This window comes from Salmo salar, chromosome ssa08 (assembly GCF_905237065.1).
Source record: "Salmo salar chromosome ssa08, Ssal_v3.1, whole genome shotgun sequence".
In the NCBI taxonomy this organism is placed as follows: Eukaryota; Metazoa; Chordata; class Actinopteri; order Salmoniformes; family Salmonidae; genus Salmo; species Salmo salar.
The window spans coordinates 25,000,728-25,024,551 of NC_059449.1; the positions used below are offsets into that span (position 1 = coordinate 25,000,728).

The window sequence follows — 23,824 nt, forward strand, 5'->3', positions numbered from 1 at the left end:
CTCAATAACATGTCAGATAACTCCTCAATAACATGTCAGATAACTCCGCAATAACATGTCAGATAACTCATATATAACATGTCAGATAACTCCTCAATAACATGTCAGTTAACTCCTCAATAACATGTCAAATAACATTTCAGATAACTCCTCAATAACATGTCAGATGACTTCTCAATGACATGTCAGATAACTCCGCAATAACATGTCAAATAACATTTCAGATAACCCCTCAATAACATGTCAGATAACTCCTCAATAACATGTCAGATAATTCCTCAATAACATGTCAGATAACTCCTCAATAACATGTCAGATAACTCCTCAATAACATGTCAGATAACTCCTCAATAACATGTCAGAATACTCCTCAATAACACGGCAAATAACATGTCAGATAACTCCTCAATGACATGTCAGATAACTCCTCAATAACATGTCAAATAACTCCTCAGTAACATGTCAGATAACTCCTTAAAAACATGTCAGATCACTAGAAGTGTCAGTAAAGATCTGGCTGCTAACCTATTGAGGTGTGAAAGATGTGCGAATCAGAGGCGTGGATTAATTAAATAATAATAATACGCCTATATACCATTTAGCAGACGTTTTGTATCCAAAGTGACTTACAGTAGTGTGCACACACATTTCCATTCAGATGGCCCCAGTGGGGATCAAATTGAGTGAAGGGTAAGGAGTGAGGGGGGGTGAGAGACGAGGGGGCGAGGGGGTAAGGAGGGTGAGATTCCCTGGAGGTTGTTTATGGTAGTTGGCGGCTAAAGAGCGTGCCCCATCACCTGAGAACCCCACTGGATCAGGTAACACACACCCTGCCAGGGGGGCTGGTATTCTGGTCTCACACTGATATACTGTACCTCTCTCTCTCTCTCTCTCTCTCTAACTCTCTGTTTCTCTCTCTCCCTAACTCTCTGTCTCTCTCTCTCTCTCTATCTCTATCTCTCTCTCTCTGTCTCTCGACACCCAGAAGGAGTGGGATTCCTAGCAGTGATTTAGACTTTAGAGACACTGATACTCTGCTTTCATCCTCTCTCTCCCTCCCTACCTCCCTCTTCTTAGTACTAGAGAGTATAAATGGCTTCGCTCCACCGTTCTCTATCTCTCTCCAACCCCGTTTCAATTCAATGCAAAGGACTTTATTGGCATGGGAAACATATGTTTACATTGCCAAAGCAATTGGAATAGACAATAAACAAAAGTGAAATAAACAAGGGAAACATCAGTAAAAATTACACTCACAAAAGTTTTCAAATAATAGAGACATTTCAAATGTTATATTATTGTTTACGTACAGTGTTGTAACAATGTGCAAGTAGTTGAAATATGAAAGGGAAGACAAACAGATAAATACAGGTTGTATTTAGAATGTTGTTTGTGTTCCACTGGTTGCCCTTTTCTCATGGCAACGGGACACATCTTGCTGCTGTGACTGCTCACTGCGGTATTATTGTCTAACAAACAGCATATAGGAGTTTATCAATGTTTGAATTGTTTTCAAATTCCTCGCTCGCTCCCCACCTCTCTTTCCCCCCTCTCTCTATCCACCTCTCTCTCTTCCTCTCCCACCTCTCTCTATCCACCTCTCTCTCTCCCCCCCACCTCTCTCTCTCTCTCCCCCCTCTCTCCCCCCCCACATCTCTCTCTCCCCCCTCTCTATAAACCTCTCTCTTCCTCTCCCCCCTCTTTATCCACCTCTCTCTCTTCCTCTCCCACCCCCCACCTGTCTCTATCCACCCCCCCACCCCCCCCCAGTATAATCTAAAGGTCTCAGAACCTTTAGCAGCAGCATCAACAGCTGAATTTCTGTCTTAACAGATCTGGGACCAGGCTAATTAACTACTAACTACAGTAAGTACAATACTACTAAATGTATAAAGGTTGGGGTCAATACTACTAAATGTATAAAGGTTGGGGTCAATACTACTAAATGTATAAAGGTTGGGGTCAATACTACTAAATGTATAAAGGTTGGGATCAATACTACTAAATGTATAAAGGTTGGGGTCAATACTACTAAATGTATAAAGGTTGGGGTCAATTCAAACGAAATGTATAAAGGTTGGGGTCAATACTACTAAATGTATAAAGGTTGGGGTCAATACTACTAAATGTATAAAGGTTGGGATCAATACTACTAAATGTATAAAGGTTGGGGTCAATTCAAACGAAATGTATAAAGGTTGGGGTCAATACTACTAAATGTATAAAGGTTGGGGTCAATACTACTAAATGTATAAAGGTTGGGATCAATACTACTAAATGTATAAAGGTCGGGGTCAATTCAAACTAAATGTATAAAGGTTGGGGTCAAGCACTGAGCAAATTTCAGGTCTGCTGAGTGCAAACTTGAACGTTGTGAAAATTCCATGCAACATCCGGCGCACTTTTACTGTGGACACTGAGGCTGTAACTGAGGCTGTAACTGAGGCTGTAACTGAGGCTGTAACTGAGTCTGTAACTGAGGCTGTAACTGAGGCTGTAACTGAGGCTGTAACTGAGGCTGTAACTGAGGCTGTAACTGAGTCTGTAACTGAGGCTGTAACTGAAGCTGTACCCGCTTTAAGTTACAGTTATAACAGTGGCCAAGTAGACTACTGTGGCTATGTGATCACAACCAGAGTGGCCTACCATCAAAAACAATGGAGAAAATGCATCCCAGAACATTTTAACATGGAAACAGCTGTTCTATCATTCGGACTACAGTAGCAGCCAATGTTTGGTGTTCAATGTAGGCCTACATTCCATGAGACTTTTGAAAAAAAACATGCATGGCTTGGCATTAACCTGTTTATCCACTTGTCCTTCAGACAAGGAGGTGACTGAAAATGCCGTTGGTGTTGTTTGATGCAAGAAACCACTTTACAAAATAAAATGAATCATTATCCCCATACCATTATTACAAAGAATCAGACAAATTATGCTACCCTCTGCCTATTGGCTACTTAGCTTATTCAAGCCTGTCTCAAAATACAACACTGCCCCTTTAAGACAAAAAAAAAGCTCTTTACCTGACTCGCTTATCAAAGATGTCTAGAAATGTACACGTTTTGTGCTCTTGTAGGAAGCAATCACTTCCCCTATTGCTGACTACAAATGATCTATAACTGCGCTAATAACTCACTAACTAGCAAAGGATATGAACAAATGTGCACACGTGGCTACATACAGCTCTCACTTTGATTTCAAAACAAGCACATCTACTCATGACAGCTCATGCTGTAAACACAGTCCAGTTCAAAGTGAATGGCACAGATCCATATATGGCAATGGTCTATTTGCATATAGGCCTACTGCAGCTCTGATTGGTTATAGCACACCGGTCTGTGTAGAGTATGGACATGAGTTGTACCTGTCGACGGCAATAGAATCCTACTCCGTGTTCGGCCTATAACAAAATCTCTTGCATAGTTTAGTTTTGCATACCATAGTTTTTTTTCTTTCTGGGACGTTGCATAGAAATTGGCTAATATTGCCTTGATTCGATGACAATTCCCACAGTAAAGGGAAACGTTGATAGTGTTAACTAACAGGGAAAACTCAAAAAAGTTAGTTGAAATTCAATACTCGTGCTTCTCTGCGCAGGCTGATATTTATTCTGCATGGCGGTCCTGAGGGAGCTTAGAGGGATCATTGGTTGGGGTCAATTTAAACTTTTTTTTTATCCCCAACAAATAAAAAATAAATATCATAAATAGCTTCAGGTTATTGAGAAGTCATTGAAAATTGATTTTTTTTTCAATTATTCAATTGGAATTTTGGTTTACTTCCTGACATGTATGGTAGCTAGCTACAGTAGCTACAGTACCTTAGTAGCAGAGTCGACGGCGGAGCCTCTCTCCAGTAGTTCTTCCACCAGGTCCTCATGGCCCTCCTTAGCTGCCAGGTGCAGCGCATTCAGACCATTCTGGAACAGAGAAACACAGGTCTCAGGTCAGCTTATTAAACATAATAACTAAGACATTCAGACCATTCTGGAACAGAGAAACACAGGTCTCAGGTCAGCTTTTTAAACATAATAACTAAGACATTCAGATCATTCTATAACAGCGACAGAGACAGGCCTGGAGTCAGTTTATGAATATAACAACTAAGGCATTCAGACCGTTCTATGACAAGAAACACAGGTCTCAGGTCAGTGATATAAACATAAGAACTAATGCCAAAATGTCACCTTATTCCCTCTATAGTGCACTACTTTTGACCAGGGCCCATAGGGTTTCATATGGGAGACAACCTGAGTCAGTTAGATGGTAACACGAGAACCAAGACATTCAGCCCGTTCTACAACAACAAACACAGGTCATTTCTACCTATTTTATCATGAAGATATTTCACTGTGTTATTGTTTTAGTGGGTTTTTTTGCGCTTGAAGACCATTCAAAAAAGAGGAAGTGGTCACGCCAGGATTTCCCTTACACCGGATGTCAACAAGTCATATTGAATCAGTGGACTGTTGTCTATCCCATTCAACCAGAGGAAACAATGTAGACGTCCTTCTCATCTCAGCTCGTGTATCGGACTGTTACCTAGCAACGGTACGTCTTAAAATATGTCCGACATACAACATAAACAGTCCAAAATAGAACAGTGTAGGGTTTTAAATAAGTACCAACACTCAAACCACACGGAGAAATCAGTTGTAAACATACCAGGTGAGCGATTCAGCCCGCTAAAGAGCAAAGGAAACATTCTCTGGTCAGTTTAGATTCAACAGCTAATATGTTCATTAGCAACACAGGGGAGATGGCTAATTTGAGAACAGTATTTCTAACACATCAGGCATTCAGACAGACCAATGAGACAACAGGAAACACAGATCTGAGTTCAGTTATAAACATAAGAACCAAAGCATTCGGATCAATGTTCAGAAGGAACACAGAGCAGGTCGTGAAATTAGATAGAGCATCAATACTGGGCTTCCGAGTGGCGCAGCGGTCTAAGGCGCTGCATCTCAGTGCTAGAGACGTCACTACATCTATTAAACTTGAAATTAACCAAATTTAAAATATAATTTTTTTAAACAAATTCTTAATTACAATGACGGCCTACCCCGGCCAAACACGGACGACGCTGGGCCAATTGTGCGACAAACTATGGGACTCCCAATCACGGCCGGATGTGTTACAGCCTGGAATCGAACCAGGGACTGTAGTGACACCTCTTGCATAGGCTTATTATTCAGTTTTGGTTTAAATCTCTACGTCGTCACATTTAGCCAATTCAACCTAACAGCTGTGTTGCTGCAGTGTGAGTCTTTGTAGTAATACGGCACAGATCCTGGATCAGCTGTAAACTCCGCAGCGTGAGTCTTTGTAGTAATTCGGCACAGATCCTGGATCAGTTGTAAACTCTGCAGGTTTTTAACAGGGTGCTGTTTGGGATACACACATGATGTCAACACGGCTCAGGTAGCTACAGTAGCTACATCCACTGATAACTGAAGACTAGGATAATACACAGCCGTTGTAAAGGATAACACACACACACACAAGCACCTCGTCCTCGTCTTCCTCCATCCTGTCGTGTGTAGCCAGAGGAGCGAGAGGAATCCCAGCCCTCTCCTCCTCCTTCTCCTCCTCCTACACCAGACTATCCCTCCTTCTCCTCCTCCTACACCTGACTATCGCTCTTCTATTCTATTCTCTTCTCCTCTATTCTTTATCTTCTTTTCTCTCCTCTTCTTCTGGTCTGGTAATCTCTTCTTCTTCTGGTCTGGTAATCTCTTCTTCTTCTGGTCTGGTATTCTCTTCTTCTTCTGGTCTGGTACTCTCTTCTTCTTCTGGTCTGGTAATCTCTTCTTCTGGTCTGGTAATCTCTTCTTCTTCTGGTCTGGTACTCTCTTCTTCTGGTCTGGTAATCTCTTCTTCTTCTGGTCTGGTAATCTCTTCTTCTGGTCTGGTAATCTCCTCTTCTGGTCTGGTAATCTCTTCTTCTGGTCTGGTAATCTCTTCTTCTTCTGGTCTGGTAATCTCTTCTTCTGGTCTGGTAATCTCCTCTTCTGGTCTGGTAATCTCTTCTTCTTCTGGTCTGGTAATCTCTTCTTCTGGTCTGGTAATCTCCTCTTCTGGTCTGGTAATCTCTTCTTCTGGTCCGGTAATCTCCTCTTCTTCTGGTCTGGTAATCTCTTCTTCTTCTGGTCTGGTACTCTCTTCTTCTTCTGGTCTGGTAATCTCTTCTTCTGGTCTGGTAATCTCTTCTTCTTCTGGTCTGGTAATCTCTTCTTCTGGTCTGGTAATCTCCTCTTCTGGTCTGGTAATCTCTTCTTCTGGTCTGGTAATCTCTTCTTCTTCTGGTCTGGTACTCTCTTCTTCTTCTGGTCTGGTATTCCAATAAAGATGAATCAGCTCCAGAAGATGAAGCACCACGGTGCAGGCTCTCCCCTTGCTCTCCCTTTTCACCTCCTGCCTGGCTCCAGAGGTTTGGATGTTAAGGGTCCTGTCTGCCTCCTCCTGCCCCCCTGCGGGCTCTCTCAGTCGGGTTGAGAGAGGAGCTACTGTCCCTCCTGGCTGGTCCTGGAGCCTTCTAAGGCACTATAGTAAAGAGAGGTGTTCCTATCCCCTTGTCCCTTCCTCTGTTTATCCACCCCCACCAATTCCAAAGCCCCCCTCAACTTGGCAGTGGCTCACACACACACACCACACACACACACACACACACACACACACACACACACACACACACACACACACACACACTCACACACACACAAACAGAAGTACACACGCACGTACACACACAGTGAGTCGTTCAAATGCCAAAGAGCCATGGGGTATGGGCTTTCTGCACTGTCATAGAGACTATCAAGGACACACACATTTAGAAGCTTCTGAAAATGTCAACACTTTAAAAAAAAGGGAAAAGCAGCCTGCATTCCGGACAGGGGCCATAGAGTTTAATAGAGCACACACAGTGTGTTAGAGTAGCCTGGAAGGAGGAGGTGTGTCTCAGACAGGAGAGCACGGGCCATAGAGTTTGATAGAGCACACACAGTGTGTTAGAGTAGCCTGGAAAGAGGAGGTGTGTCTCAGACAGGAGAGCACGAGCCATAGAGTTTGATAGAGCACATACTTAGAAGGCTTCAAAGAGCAAAGATGAACCTCAGCTGATAACACTCTGCCAGGTCAACTCAGTCATGATCATGTGACACACCATGCCCTTTCATTGGCCAGCAGTTCAATATCAGGTTTCAAATACCTGGTCATTTCTGTACCAAGAAATGGGGTGCAACCAAATATATCTCTGGAATTTCCAGGGACTGACCTGGTTGGTCCCCATTGACATAAACTCAGTGGGCAGAACTGTTGTGGACAGTCTTGGGTTCAAATACTATTTCAAATCTGCCAAATACTTTGGGGCCGGTTCGCAGACACATATTAAGCCTAGACCTGGACTAAAAGCATTCTCCATAGAGATTCTCTACTGAAAGTGCTTTTAAGAACAGGACAATGTGTAATCTGTGTCTGGGAAACTGGCCGCAAGCGTTAAGAACAGGACTAGGACTAATCTGTGTCTGGGAAACTGGCCCCAAGCGTTAAGAACAAGGACTAGGACTAATCTGTGTCTGGGAAACTGGCCCCAAGAGTTAAGAACAGGACTAGGATTAATCTGTGTCTGGGAAAATGGGCCCAAGAGTTAAGAACAAGGACTAGGACTAATCTTTGTCTGGGAAACTGGCCCCAAGCGTTTAGAACAAGGACTAGGATTAATCTGTGTATGGGAAAATGGGCCCAATAGTTAAGAACAAGGACTAGGACTAATCTGTGTCTGGAAAACTGGCAAAAGCGTTAACAGGACTAGACCTAAACTGTGTTTGGGAAAATATCTCCAAGCGTTAAGAACAGGACTGGGCCTGATCTGTGTCTGAGAAACTGGCCCCAAGTGTTAACAGAACGAAGCCTAATCTGTGTCTGGGAAACTGGGCCCAAGAGTTAAGAACAGGACTAGGACTAATCTGTGTCTGGGAAACTGGCCCAAAGATTTAAGAACAGGACTAGGACTAATCTGTGTCTGGGAAACTGGCCCCAAGAGTAAAGAACAGGACTAGGACTAATCTGTGTCTGGGAAACTGGCCCCAAGAGTAAAGAACAGGACTAGGACTAATCTGTGTCTGGGAAACTGGCCCCAACGTTTGCTTTAGCCTGCCTGGAGGGCATGCCAATTGGGCGGGGTTGGCAGTTTTCAAACTATTCAATTCTATTGGTTCCATTGAGCCAGGTAAGAAAATATCATAACCACAATAACACCCTATGGAACCAATAGAACCACAATATGCCCTATGGAACCAACAGAACCACAATAACACCATACGGAAACAATAGAACCAGAAAAACACCCTATGGAACCAATAGAACCACAATAACACCCTACGGAACCAATAGAACCACAATAACACCTTATGGAACCAATAGAACCACAATAACACCCTACGGAACCAATAGAACCACAATACCACCCAATGGAACCAATATAACCACAATAACACCCTACGGAACCAACAGAACCACAATAACACCCTACGGAACCAATAGAACCACAATAACACCCTATGGAACCAATAGAACCACAATAACACCCAGCAGAGCCAATATAACCACAATAACACCTTAATGAACCAATAGAACCACAATAACACCCTATGGAACCAATATAACTACAATAACACCCTATGGAACCAGTAGAACCACAATAACACCCTATGGAACCAATATAACCACAATAACACCCTATGGAACCAATAGAACCACAATAGGTCTATAGGTGACTGGAGGAAGCGTTTATTCCAGATAAAACAACCTCTCTGCCACACACAGTGACCTCTCTAACACACATAGAGACCTCTCTGATACACAGAAACCGCTCTGATACACATATGGACCTCTCTAATACACATAGAGACCTCTCTGATACACAGAAACCGCTCTGATAAACATAGAGACCTCTCTAATACACATAGAGACCTCTCTGATACACATATGGACCTCTCTAACACACATAGAGACCTCTCTGATACACAGAAACCTCTCTGATACACATATGGACCTCTCTAATACACATAGAGACCTCTCTGATACACAGAAACCGCTCTGATAAACATAGAGACCTCTCTAATACACATGGAGACCTCTCTGATACACATGGAGACCTCTCTGATACACACAGAGACCTCTCTAATACACATAGAGACCTCTCTGACACACACAGTGACCTCTCTGATAAACATATGGACCTCTCTAATACATATAGAGACCTCTCTAATACACACAGAGACCTCTCTAATACACACAGTGACCTCTCTAATACACACCGAGACCTCTCTAATACACACAGAGACCTCTCTAATACACACGGAGACCTCTCTAATACACACCGAGACCTCTCTAATACACACCGAGACCTCTCTAATACACACAGAGACCTCTCTAATACACACAGAGACCTCTCTAATACACACAGAGACCTCTCTAATACACACAGATAACTCTCTAATACACATATGGACCTCTCTAATACACACAGAGACCTCTCTAATACACACAGATACCTCTCTAATACACATATGGACCTCTCTAATACACACAGAGACCTCTCTAATACACACAGATACCTCTCTAATACACATATGGATCTCTCTAATACACACAGATACCTCTCTAATACACACAGAGACCTCTCTAATACACACAGAGACCTCTCTAATACACACAGAGACCTCTCTAATACACACAGAGATCTCTCTAATACACACAGATACCTCTCTAATACACACAGGACTTAATCCTCTTTTCTGGGTGAACTGGGAGAGAGGGACAAACAGATCCCTGTATCCATCTCACCACCTGGCTTATTAATTTAGCTAATGCACTAGCCTACAACACACACACACACACACACACACACACACACACACACACACACACACACACACACACACACACACACACACACACACACACACACACACACACACACACACACACACACACACACAGGTGATCTCTGATCCTTTGACCGAGCATGGCAGGCTAGCTTGCTGGTGTGCGTGTGGTGACCAAGCAGCACGATATGTCCACCTACTACCGGCAGGCAGAGAGATTACGGTAACAACCCTTCTTGGTTCCAGGTAGAACCCCTCTTTGCTTAATAATTAATAAAAGACAGTAAGAGGGAAAGAAGGGAAGAGGGGCAAATAAAAGATGGGAAGAGGGGAAGAGGGACAAATCAAAGAGGGGAAGAGGGACAAATCAAAGAGGGGAAGAGGGGAAGAGGGGCAAATAAAAGACAGTAAGAGGGGAAGAGGGGCAAATAAAAGAGGGGAAGAGGGGAAGAGGGGCAAATAAAAGAGGGGAAGAGGGGAAGAGGGGCAAATAAAAGAGGGGAAGAGGGGCAAATAAAAGAGGGGAAGAGGGGAAGAGGGGCAAATAAAAGAGGGGAAGAGGGGAAGAGGGGCAAATAAAAGACGTTAAAAGGGGAAGAGGGACAAATAAAAATCTGTGGATTAAAGAGCAATATTACTCTCCCAGGATTACCAAGAGGGAGGATTACCACAGAGAGGAGAGTTGGGCCTTTTATTAAAGGGATGGAGGTTGAAGGGAGACATACACACACAGAGAGACAGGGGACACACACACACACACACACACACACACACACACACACACACACACACACACACACACACACAGAGACAGGGGAACACACACACACAGGCTCAAGGGCACACAGAGACACACAAAGCCTGTCATTGCCTGAATAGGGATAAGAATGAGATGAATCACTGACCATTAGACAAAACCTTTAGTTTGGATAAAAGATGAGTACAGTAAAAAGATAATTCATCACTATGGAGATTACATCATGATGATTCATCACTATGGAGATTACATCATGATCATTCATCACCATGGAGATTACAACATGATCATTCATCACCGTGGAGATTACATCATGATCATTCATCACCATGGAGATTACATCATGATCATTCATCACTGTGGAGATTACATCATGATCATTCATCACCGTGGAGATTACATCATGATCATTCATCACCGTGGAGATTACATCATGATCATTCATCACCATGGAGATTACATCATGATCATTCATCACTGTGGAGATTACATCATGATCATTCATCACCGTGGAGATTACATCATGATCATTCATCACCGTGGAGATTACATCATGATCATTCATCACCGTGGAGATTACATCATGATCATTCATCACCGTGGAGATTACATCATGATCATTCATCACCGTGGAGATTACATCATGATCATTCATCACCGTGGAGATTACATCATGATCATTCATCACCGTGGAGATTACATCATGATCATTCATCACCGTGGAGATTACATCATGATCATTCATCACCATGGAAATTACATCATGATCATTCATCACCATGGAGATTACATCATGATCATTCATCACTATGGAGATTACATCATGATCATTCATTACTATGGAGATTACATCATGATCATTCATCACCATGGAGATTACATCATGATCATTCATCACCATGGAGATTACATCATGATCATTCATCACCATGGAGATTACATCATGATCATTCATCACCATGGAGATTACATCATGATCATTCATCACCATGGAGATTACATCATGATCATTCATCACCATGGAGATTACATCATGATCATTCATCACTATGGAGATTACATCATGATCATTTATCACCATGGAGATTACATCATGATCATTCATCACCATGGAGATTACATCATGATCATTCATCACTATGGAGATTACATCATGATCATTCATCACCATGGAGATTACATCATGATCATTCATCACTATGGAGATTACATCATGATCATTCATCACATTCTGGTTAGTACTGTAGGTCTGGAGGGTCAGTCTGGTTAGTACTGTAGGTCTGGAGGGTCAGTCTGGTTAGTACTGGAGGCCTGGAGGGTCAGTCTGGTTAGTACTGGAGGCCTGGAGGGTCAGTCTGGTTAGTACTGGAGGCCTGGAGGGTCAGTCTGGAGGGTCAGTCTGGAGGGTCAGTCTGGTTAGTTCTGTATGTCTGGAGGGTCAGTCTGGTTAGTACTGGAGGTCTGGAGGGTCAGTCTGGTTAGTACTGTAGGTCTGGAGGGTCAGTCTGGTTAGTACTGGAGGTCTGGAGGGTCAGTCTGGTTAGTACTGGAGGTCTGGAGGGTCAGTCTGGTTAGTACTGGAGGTCTGGAGGGTCAGTCTGGTTAGTACTGTAGGTCTGGAGGGTCAGTCTGGTTAGTACTGTAGGCCTGGAGGGTCAGTCTGGTTAGTACTGGAGGTCTGGAGGGCCAGTCTGGTAAGTACTGGAGGCCTGGAGGGTCAGTCTGGTTAGTACTGTATGTCTGGAGGGCCAGTCTGGTAAGTACTGGAGGCCTGGAGGGTCAGTCTGGTTAGTACTGTATGTCTGGTCTGTCTGTCTGTCTCTCTCTCTGTCTCTCTCTTTCTCTGTCTGTCTGTCTGTCTGTCTGTCTGTCTGTCTGTCTGTCTGTCTGTCTGTCTGTCTGTCTGTCTGTCTGTCTGTCTGTCTGTCTGTCTGTCTGTCTATTTCTCTGTCTCCGTCTCTCTCTGTCTCTCTCTGTCTCTCTCTCTGTCTCTCTCGCTCTCTGTCTCTCTCTCTCTCTCTATCTCTCTGTCTCTCTGTCTCTCTCTCTCTCTCTCTCTCTCTCTCAAATGGCACCTTGTTTCCTACATAGTGACCTATAGGCTCTGGTCTAAAGTAGGGCACTACATAGGGAATAGGGTGCCATAGGCCTGGTTAAAAGTAGGGCACTACGTAGGGAATAGGGTGCCATTTGGGACGATATGTGTAGTAATTGTATCCTGAATCCCATGACCAGGAGCAGCATGGACACTAAATAAAGTCTTGTGGTGTTTGAGATAAACAACATTCACATGGCCTTTAGACTGGACTGCAGCCACACACACACACACACACACATACACACACACACACACACACACACACACACACACACACACACACACACACACCTGTTGAGGACTACTCTGTCACTATTATCAATGATAAAAGAGACAGGCGATGAAGGCAAGGTAGACGGTGTTACATGGACTAGAGGTAGTATATATATATATATATACCAGTCATTAGACAGTGTTACATGGACTAGAGGTAGTATAAATCTATATACCAGTCATTAGACGGTGTTACATGGACTAGAGGTAGTATAAATCTATATACCAGTCATTAGACGGTGTTACATGGACTAGAGGTAGTATAAATCTATATACCAGTCATTAGACGGTGTTACATGGACTAGAGGTAGTATATATATATATATACCAGTCATTAGACGGTGTTACATGGACTAGAGGTAGTATAAATCTATATACCAGTCATTAGACGGTGTTACATGGACTAGAGGTAGTATAAATCTATATACCAGTCATTAGACGGTGTTACATGGACTAGAGGTAGTATAAATCTATATACCAGTCATTAGACGGTGTTACATGGACTAGAGGTAGTATATATATATATATATATACCAGTCATTAGACGGTGTTACATGGACTAGAGGTAGTATATATCTATATACCAGTCATTAGACGGTGTTACATGGACTAGAGGTAGTATAAATCTATATACCAGTCATTAGACGGTGTTACATGGACTAGAGGTAGTATATATATATATATATATATATATACCAGTCATTAGACGGTGTTACATGGACTAGAGGTAGTATAAATCTATATACCAGTCATTAGACGGTGTTACATGGACTAGAGGTAGTATAAATCTATATACCAGTCATTAGATGGTGTTACATGGACTAGAGGTAGTATATATATATAGATTTTGAAGGGCAGGCTTCTCCTGTTACACTGACAGGGAGGGGAGGGTGTGTGTCTGTTGGGGGGGGTCTGAGTGTGAGCAAGCGTATGTGGTGTGTGTGAGTGTTGGAGGAGATACAAGTGTGTGTGGTGTGTATGTGTATGTTTATATGTGTGTGTCGTTGGATCAGTTTGCCTTCCTCAAATCCTAATCTTAACCATTACGATGGAAACCCCAAAAAACAGACCTCAGATCAGTGACGAGGGAAACCAGATAATAGTCTGTGAATACATATGAGACTCTATAGTGGCTACAGTAGGCTGTTGGTCTGGACGCTACCCTTAGCTTCAGCCAATAGGGGGTCACTTTCCTTAGCTTCAGCCAATAGGGGGTCACTTTCCTTAGCTTCAGCCAATAGGCGGTCAAATTGGCCACTTCAACCAGCTGTATAGTGGATATAGTAGGCTATTGGACCGGATGCTACCCTTAGCTTCAGCCAATAGGGGGTCAAATTGGTCAATTCAACCGGCTCTATAGTGGCTACAGTAGGCTGTTGGATCGGACGCTACCCTTAGCTTCAGCCAATAGGGTGTCACCTTCCTTAGCTTCAGCCAATAGGGGGTCAGAGTATAAATATTAGCTGTTAAGCTGTCAGGGAGTCACAAAAGGCCAACTACAAGGAGCATGCAGACACACACACACACACACACACACACACACACACACACACACACACACACACACACACACACACACACACACACACACACACACACACACACCCTTTAGAGCCCCTATGGTCCTTCATGACATCTTGTGACTACTATACATCACTACAGAGACAGGTTGGAGGGACAGATGGACAGGGGGAAGGAGGTGTTGTTTAAACCCTCTCCTCCCCTCTCCCTTCCTCCCCTCTCTCCTCCCCTCTTTCCTCCCCTCTCCCCTCCTCCCCTCTCTCCTGCCCTCTACCCCCCCCTCCCCTCTCCTCCCCCCTCTCCTCTCCTCCCCCGGTCCTCACCCAAAATACCACTAAGGAGAGGGGAGGAGGGGGAGGAGGGGGTGAGAACAGTTGTGGGGAGACTCAGACCCAAATAAAGCAGCTGAGAGAGAAGGGAGAGGTGGGAGGTTTGGGGGCATTCTAATGATGTCACAGTGACCCAGCAGAACTTAGAGCTGGATATGTTCTAATGATGTCACAGTGACCCATCAGAACTTAGAGCTGGATATGTACTAATGATGTCACAGTGACCCATCAGAACTTAGAGCTGGATATGTTCTAATGATGTCACAGTGACCCATCAGAATTTAGAGCTGGATATGTACTAATGATGTCACAGTGACCCATCAGAACTGAGAGCTGGATATGTACTAATGATGTCACAGTGACCCATCAGAACTGAGAGCTGGATATGTTCTAATGTCACGTCCTGACCAGCAGATGGAGCTGGTGTAGTAGTTTGGGGGTCAGGACGTGGCAGTCTTGTGTGTGTCTTGTGACTCCTGATCAGGAACAGCTGGGAATCGTTGTTCCTGATTGGGAGTCATATATGTAGGAGTTGTTTGTCACTGGGGTTTGTGGGTGGTTGTTTTTGCACTGCGTTGGTGAGCCTGCAAAACTGTTTAGTGTTGTGGGTATCATTTATTGTTTTGTCAAGTGGATGCTTTACTCTTTTTTGTTAATTAAAATATGAGTATCCACAACTCCGCTGCATTTTGGTCTTCCCTGCAACACAATGAAGGATTTTGTGACAACTAATGATGTCACAGTGACCCATCAGAACTTAGAGCTGGATATGTACTAATGATGTCACAGTGACCCATCAGAATTTAGAGCTGGATATGTACTAATGATGTCACAGTGACCCATCAGAACATAGAGCTGGATATGTACTTATGATGTCACAGTGACCCATCAGAACTGAGAGCTGGATATGTGCATAAACATAGTAGTTTGTGAATAGAAAACCTCTACAGTATAAATATAGTATTCTGTTTATAGAATACATCTACAGTATAAATATAGTATTCTGTTTATAGAACGCATCTACAGTATAAATATAGTATTCTGTTTATAGAATACATCTATAGTATAAATATAGTATTCTGTTTATAGAATACTTCTACAGTATAAATATAGCATTCTGTTTATAGAATACATCTACAGTATAAATATAGTATTCTGTTTATAGAATACATCTACAGTATAAACATAGTATTCTGTTTATAGAACACATCTACAGTATAAATATAGTATTCTGTTTATAGAACACATCTACAGTATAAATATAAGAGACAATCTATCCAAAGTTCAGCTGATATCCAATAGAACTGAATGTGATACACGGGTCAGCTGATATCAAATAGAACTGAATGTTGTACACGGGTCAGCTGATATCCAATAGAACTGAATGTTGTACACGGGTCAGCTGATATCCAATAGAACTGAATGTTGTACACGGGTCAGCTGATATCCAATAGAACTGAATGTTGTACACGGGTCAGCTGATATCAAATAGAACTGAATGTTATACACGGGTCAGCTGATATCCTATAGAACTGAATGTTATACACGGGTCAGCTGATATCAAATAGAACTGAATGTTATACACGGGTCAGCTGATATCCTATAGAAATTAATGTGATATACGGGTCAGCTGATATCAAATAGAACTGAATATGATACACGGGTCAGCTGATATCAAATAGAACTGAATGTTATACACGGGTCAGCTGATATCCAATAGAACTGAATGCTAAACACGGGTCAGCTGATATCCTATAGAACTTAATGCCGTACACGGGTCAGCTGATATCCTATAGAACTGAATGCTAAACACGGGTCAGCTGATATCCTATAGAACTGAATGCTAAACACGGGTCAGCTGATATCCTATAGAACTGAATGCTAAACACGGGTCAGCTTATATCCTATAGAACTGAATGCTAAACACGGGTCAGCTGATATCCTATAGAACTGAATGCTAAACACGGGTCAGCTGATATCCTATAGAACTGAATGCTAAACACGGGTCAGCTGATATCCTATAGAACTGAATGCTAAACACGGGTCAGCTGCCCAGCATTCAACACAAAGCTAAACAACAGTTGGCCATGACAGGACTATTTAAGACCAGCATGGAAAACAAGCCATGAAATCTGACCACCGCGACACAGAAACATCCCATTCTATAGTGAACATGGCTGTGTCCCCTGTTCCCTACAGAGTACAATACCCTATGGCCCCTGGGCAAAAGAAGGGCACTAGATAAGAAATAAAGGGTTCCACTTGGCATGCTACCTACGTATGACCTTGACATGCAGTTCACTAATGATGTAACGAGAGACAGCACCAATATTAACTAGTTCACTAATGATGTAACGAGAGACAGCACCAATGTTTACTAGTTCACTAATGATGTAACGAGAGACAGCACCAATATTAACTAGTTCACTAATGATGTAACGAGAGACAGCACCAATATTAACTAGTTCACTAATGATGTAACGAGAGACAGCACCAATATTAACTAGTTCACTAATGATGTAACGAGAGACAGCACCAATATTAACTAGTTCACTAATGATGTAACGAGAGACAGCACCAATATTAACTAGTTCACTAATTATGTAACGAGAGACAGCACCAATATTAACTAGTTCACTAATGATGTAACGAGAGACAGCACCAATATTAACTAGTTCACTAATGATGTAACGAGAGACAGCACCAATATTAACTAGTTCACTAATGATGTAACGAGAGACAGCACCAATATTAACTAGTTCACTAATGATGTAACGAGAGACATCACCAATATTAACTAGTTCACTAATGATGTAACGAGAGACAGCACCAATATTAACTAGTTCACTAATGATGTAACGAGAGACAGCACCAATATTAACTAGTTCACCAATGATGTAACGAGACAGCACCAATATTAACTAGTTCACTAATGACGTAACGAGAGACAGCACCAATATTAACTAGTTCACTAATGATGTAACGAGAGACAGCACCAATATTAACTAGTTCACTAATGATGTAACGAGAGACAGCACCAATATTAACTAGTTCACTAATGATGTAACGAGAGACAGCACCAATATTAACTAGTTCACTAATGATGTAACGAGAGACAGCACCAATATTACCTAGTTCACTAATGATGTAACGAGAGACAGCACCAATATTAACTAGCTCACTAATGATGTAACGAGAGACAGCACCAATATTAACTAGTTCACTAATGATGTAACGAGAGACAGCACCAATATTAACTAGTTCACTAATGATGTAACGAGAGACAGCACCAATATTAACTAGTTCACTAATGATGTAACGAGAGACAACACCAATATTAACTAGTTCACTAATGATGTAACGAGAGACAGCACCAATATTAACTAGTTCACTAATGATGTAACGAGAGACAGCACCAATATTAACTAGTTCACTAATGATGTAACGAGAGACAGCACCAATATTAACTAGTTCACTAATGATGTAACGAGAGACAGCACCAATATTAACTAGTTCCCTAATGATGTAACGAGAGACAGCACCAATATTAACTAGTTCACTAATGATGTGATGATGTAACTAAAGACAGCACCAATATTAACTAGTTCACTAATGATGTAACGAGAGACAGCACCAATATTAACTAGTTCACTAATGATGTAACGAGAGACAGCACCAATATTAACTAGTTCACTAATGATGTAACGAGAGACAGCACCAATATTAACTAGTTCACTAATGATGTAACGAGAGACAGCACCAATATTAACTAGTTCACTAATGATGTAACGAGAGACAGCACCAATATTAACTAGTTCCCTAATGATGTAACGAGAGACAGCACCAATATTAACTAGTTCACTAATGATGTGATGATGTAACTAAAGACAGCACCAATATTAACTAGTTCACTAATGATGTAACGAGAGACAGCACCAATATTAACTAGTTCACTAATGATGTAACGAGAGACAGCACCAATATTAACTAGTTCACTAATGATGTAACGAGAGACAGCACCAATATTAACTAGTTCACTAATGATATGATGATGTTTCCTAGTTCCTATATAATGATGTGATGATGTTTCCTAGCTCCTATATAATGATGTGATGATGTTTCCTAGCTCCTATATAATGATGTGATGATGTTTCCTAGTTCCTATATAATGATGTGATGATGTTTCCTAGCTCCTATATAATGATGTGATGATGTTTCCTAGCTCCTATATAATGAAGTGATGATGTTTCCTAGTTCCTTATAATGATGTGATGATGTTTCCTAGTTCCTATATAATGATGTGATGATGTTTCCTAGCTCCTATATAATGACGTGATGATGTTTCCTAGTTCCTATATAATGATGTGATGATGGTTCCTATATAATGATGTGATGATGTTTCCTAGTTCCTATATAATGACGTGATGATGTTTCCTAGCTCCTATATAATGATGTGATGATGTTTCCTAGTTCCTATATAATGATGTGATGATGTTTCCTAGTTCCTATATAATGATGTGATGATGGTTCCTATATAATGATGTGATGATGTTTCCTAGTTCCTATATAATGATGTGATGATGTTTCCTAGCTCCTAAATAATGATGTGATGATGTTTCCTAGCTCCTATATAATGATGTGATGATGTTTCCTAGCTCCTATATAATGATGTGATGATGTTTCCTAGTTCCTTACAATGACGTGATGATGTTTCCTAGCTCCTATATAATGATGTGATGATGTTTCCTACCTCCTATATAATGACGTGATGATGTTTCCTAGTTCCTATATAATGATGTGATGATGTTTCCTAGTTCCTATATAATGATGTGATGATGGTTCCTAGTTCCTTATAATGATGTGATGATGTTTCCTAGTTCCTATATAATGATGTGATGATGTTTCCTAGTTCCTTATAATGATGTGATGATGTTTCCTAGTTCCTATATAATGATGTGATGATGTTTCCTAGCTCCTATATAATGATGTGATGATGTTTCCTAGCTCCTATATAATGACGTGATGATGTTTCCTAGTTCCTATATAATGATGTGATGATGGTTCCTATATAATGATGTGATGATGTTTCCTAGCTCCTATATAATGACGTGATGATGTTTCCTAGCTCCTATATAATGATGTGATGATGTTTCCTAGCTCCTATATAATGATGTGATGATGTTTCCTAGTTCCTTACAATGACGTGATGATGTTTCCTAGCTCCTATATAATGATGTGTTGATGTTTCCTACCTCCTATATAATGACGTGATGATGTTTCCTAGTTCCTATATAATGATGTGATGATGTTTCCTAGTTCCTATATAATGATGTGATGATGGTTCCTAGTTCCTTATAATGATGTGATGATGTTTCCTAGTTCCTATATAATGATGTGATGATGTTTCCTAGTTCCTTATAATGATGTGATGATGTTTCCTAGTTCCTATATAATGATGTGATGATGTTTCCTAGCTCCTATATAATGATGTGATGATGTTTCCTAGCTCCTATATAATGACGTGATGATGTTTCCTAGTTCCTATATAATGATGTGATGATGGTTCCTATATAATGATGTGATGATGTTTCCTAGCTCCTATATAATGACGTGATGATGTTTCCTAGCTCCTATATAATGATGTGATGATGTTTCCTAGTTCCTATATAATGATGTGATGATGTTTCCTAGCTCCTATATAATGATGTGATGATGTTTCCTAGTTCCTATATAATGATGTGATGATGTTTCCTAGTTCCTATATAATGATGTGATGATGGTTCCTATATAATGATGTGATGATGTTTCCTAGTTCCTATATAATGATGTGATGATGTTTCCTAGCTCCTATATAATGATGTGATGATGTTTCCTAGCTCCTATATAATGATGTGATGATGTTTCCTAGCTCCTATATAATGATGTGATGATGTTTCCTAGTTCCTTACAATGACGTGATGATGTTTCCTAGCTCCTATATAATGATGTGATGATGTTTCCTACCTCCTATATAATGACGTGATGATGTTTCCTTTTTCCTATATAATGATGTGATGATGTTTCCTACCTCCTATATAATGACGTGATGATGTTTCCTAGTTCCTATATAATGACGTGATGATGTTTCCTAGTTCCTTATAATGATGTGATGATGTTTCCTAGTTCCTATATAATGATGTGATGATGTTTCCTAGTTCCTTATAATGATGTGATGATGTTTCCTAGTTCCTATATAATGATGTGATGATGTTTCCTAGTTCCTTATAATGATGTGATGATGTTTCCTAGCTCCTATATAATGAAGTGATGATGTTTCCTAGTTCCTATATAATGATGTGATGATGTTTCCTAGCTCCTATATAATGATGTGATGATGTTTCCTAGTTCCTATATAATGATGTGATGATGTTTCCTAGCTCCTATGTAATGACGTGATGATGTTTCCTAGTTCCTTACTGGCGTGGTCTAAACCACCCTGTTCCCTATACACTACACTACTACCCTATGGGCTGTGGTCTAAACCACCCTGTTCCCTATACACTACACTACTACCCTATGGGCTGTGGTCTAAACCACCCTGTTCCCTATACACTACACTACTACCCTATGGGCTGTGGTCTAAACCACCCTGTTCCCTATACACTACACTACTACCCTATGGGCTGTGGTCTAAACCACCCTGTTCCCTATACACTACACTACTACCCTATGGGCTGTGGTCTAAACCACCCTGTTCCCTACACACTACACTACTACCCTATGGGCTGTGGTCTAAACCACCCTGTTCCCTATACACTACACTACTACCCTATGGGCTGTGGTCTAAACCACCCTGTTCCCTACACACTACACTACTACCCTATGGGCTGTGGTCTAAACCACCCTGTTCCCTATACACTACACTACACTACTACCCTATGGGCTGTGGTCTAAACCACCCTGTTCCCTTGTTTGTTGGTATTATATAAAACATATTAATAAACCTATGACTTATGACCAAACTTAATAACTCACGAAACAGACGCTTGTGTGTGTGTGTGTGTGTGTGTGTGTGTGTGTGTGTGTGTGTGTGTGTGTGTGTGTGTGTGTTGTGTTTTTTTAACTTACGACACAGAGGCTTTTAAAAGCCAAATGACATGTGAGCTGAAATATTAAGTCTATTACATAAGACAGGGACTGGACACATAACAACACTACCCTGTCTCTCACACACACACACACACACACACACACACACACACACACACACACACACACACACACACACACACACACACACACACACCTAGGGGACTACATAATTCAACTAACTCAACCTCCCTTCCTAATTGCTCCCCTCTGTATCCTGGCACGTGTCCAGGTCACCACTGTTAACTAGGGTTAATTCCCTCTATAGTTATATACTGTTAACTAGGGTTAATTCCCTCTATAGTTATATACTGTTAACTAGGGTTAATTCCCTCTATAGTTATATACTGTTAACTAGGGTTAATTCCCTCTATAGTTATATACTGTTAACTAGGGTTAATTCCCTCTATAGTTATATACTGTTAACTAGGGTTAATTCCCTCTATAGTTATCTACTGTTAACTAGGGTTAATTCCCTCTATAGTTATATACTGTTAACTAGGGTTAATTCCCTCTATAGTTATATACTGTTAACTAGGGTTAATTCCCTCTATAGTTATATACTGTTAACTAGGGTTAATTCCCTCTATAGTTATATACTGTTAACTAGGGTTAATTCCCTCTATAGTTATATACTGTTAACTAGGGTTAATTCCCTCTATAGTTATATACTGTTAACTAGGGTTAATTCCCTCTATAGTTATACACTGTTAACTAGGGTTAATTCCCTCTATAGTTATATACTGTTAACTAGGGTTAATTCCCTCTATAGTTATATACTGTTAACTAGGGTTAATTCCCTCTATAGTTATATACTGTTAACTAGGGTTAATTCCCTCTATAGTTATATACTGTTAACTAGGGTTAATTCCCTCTATAGTTATATACTGTTAACTAGGGTTAATTCTCTTTACACTGAGTGTACAAAACAAAACAACAGCACCCCAATCACTGCCCTGGGGCATTGGGATATTTTCTTTAGACCAGAGGAATATGTTCCTTCATTCTGGCCCTCCAACACCACTTCCAGCAGCATCTGGTCTCCCATCCAGGGACCAACCCTGCTTAGCTTCAGAAGCCAGCCAGCAGTGGGATGCAGGGCAGTCTCCCATACAGAGACCAACCCTGTTTAGCTTCAGAGGCCAGCCAGCAGTGGGATGCAGGGTGGTACTGCTGCTGTATCTAGATGTTCGTTGCCACAGCAACCTCCAGCGGTTCTTACCTGGTTACAGGTACTGATGTCAACTCCGTCTTTCAGGAACTCCAGAACCTTGTCCAGGTTCCCCGCCCTCGCAGCACGCAGGAAACTAGTGTTACTGTCAGACTAGAGAGAGAGAGAGAGAGAGGAGGGGAGTAGAGAGAGAAAGAGAGACAGTAAGTATTACATAGTATGTAACATCGGTATTTTGTGGCGTTCTGATTGTGTGTGTGTGTGTGTGTGTGTGTGTGTGTGTGTGTGTGTGTGTGTGTGTGTGTGTGTGTGTGTGTGTGTGTGTGTGTGTGTGTGTGTGTGTGTGTGTGTGTGTGTGTGTGTGTGTGTGTGTGTGTGTGTGTGTGTGTGTGTGTGTGCACCACTGTGTTCCCATCACTCTTATCAATGTCTTTCTCTAAAAGATCTAAATTTAAACAGCAGAAACACTGACTAGTGGAAACAGCTGTATATGTAAACTGTATATAGCTATACTACTAACTACATACTATAATTAAACTGTATATATCTATACTACTAACTACATACTATAATTAAACTGTATATATCTATACTACTAACTACATACTATAACTAAACTGTATATATCTATACTACTAACTACATACTATAACTA

General features: G+C 41.3%; 1 protein-coding gene across 1 annotated transcript in view; it reads right to left on the bottom strand.

The window, feature by feature from the left end:
- Window positions 1-23,824, bottom strand: part of LOC106592866 (ankyrin-2) — a 159,241-nt gene that overhangs the window by 100,404 nt on the left and 35,013 nt on the right. The window contains 2 exon segments of the mRNA XM_045723110.1: window positions 3,824-3,922; window positions 23,221-23,322. Coding sequence (XP_045579066.1) covers window positions 3,824-3,922; window positions 23,221-23,322 — 201 coding nt within the window.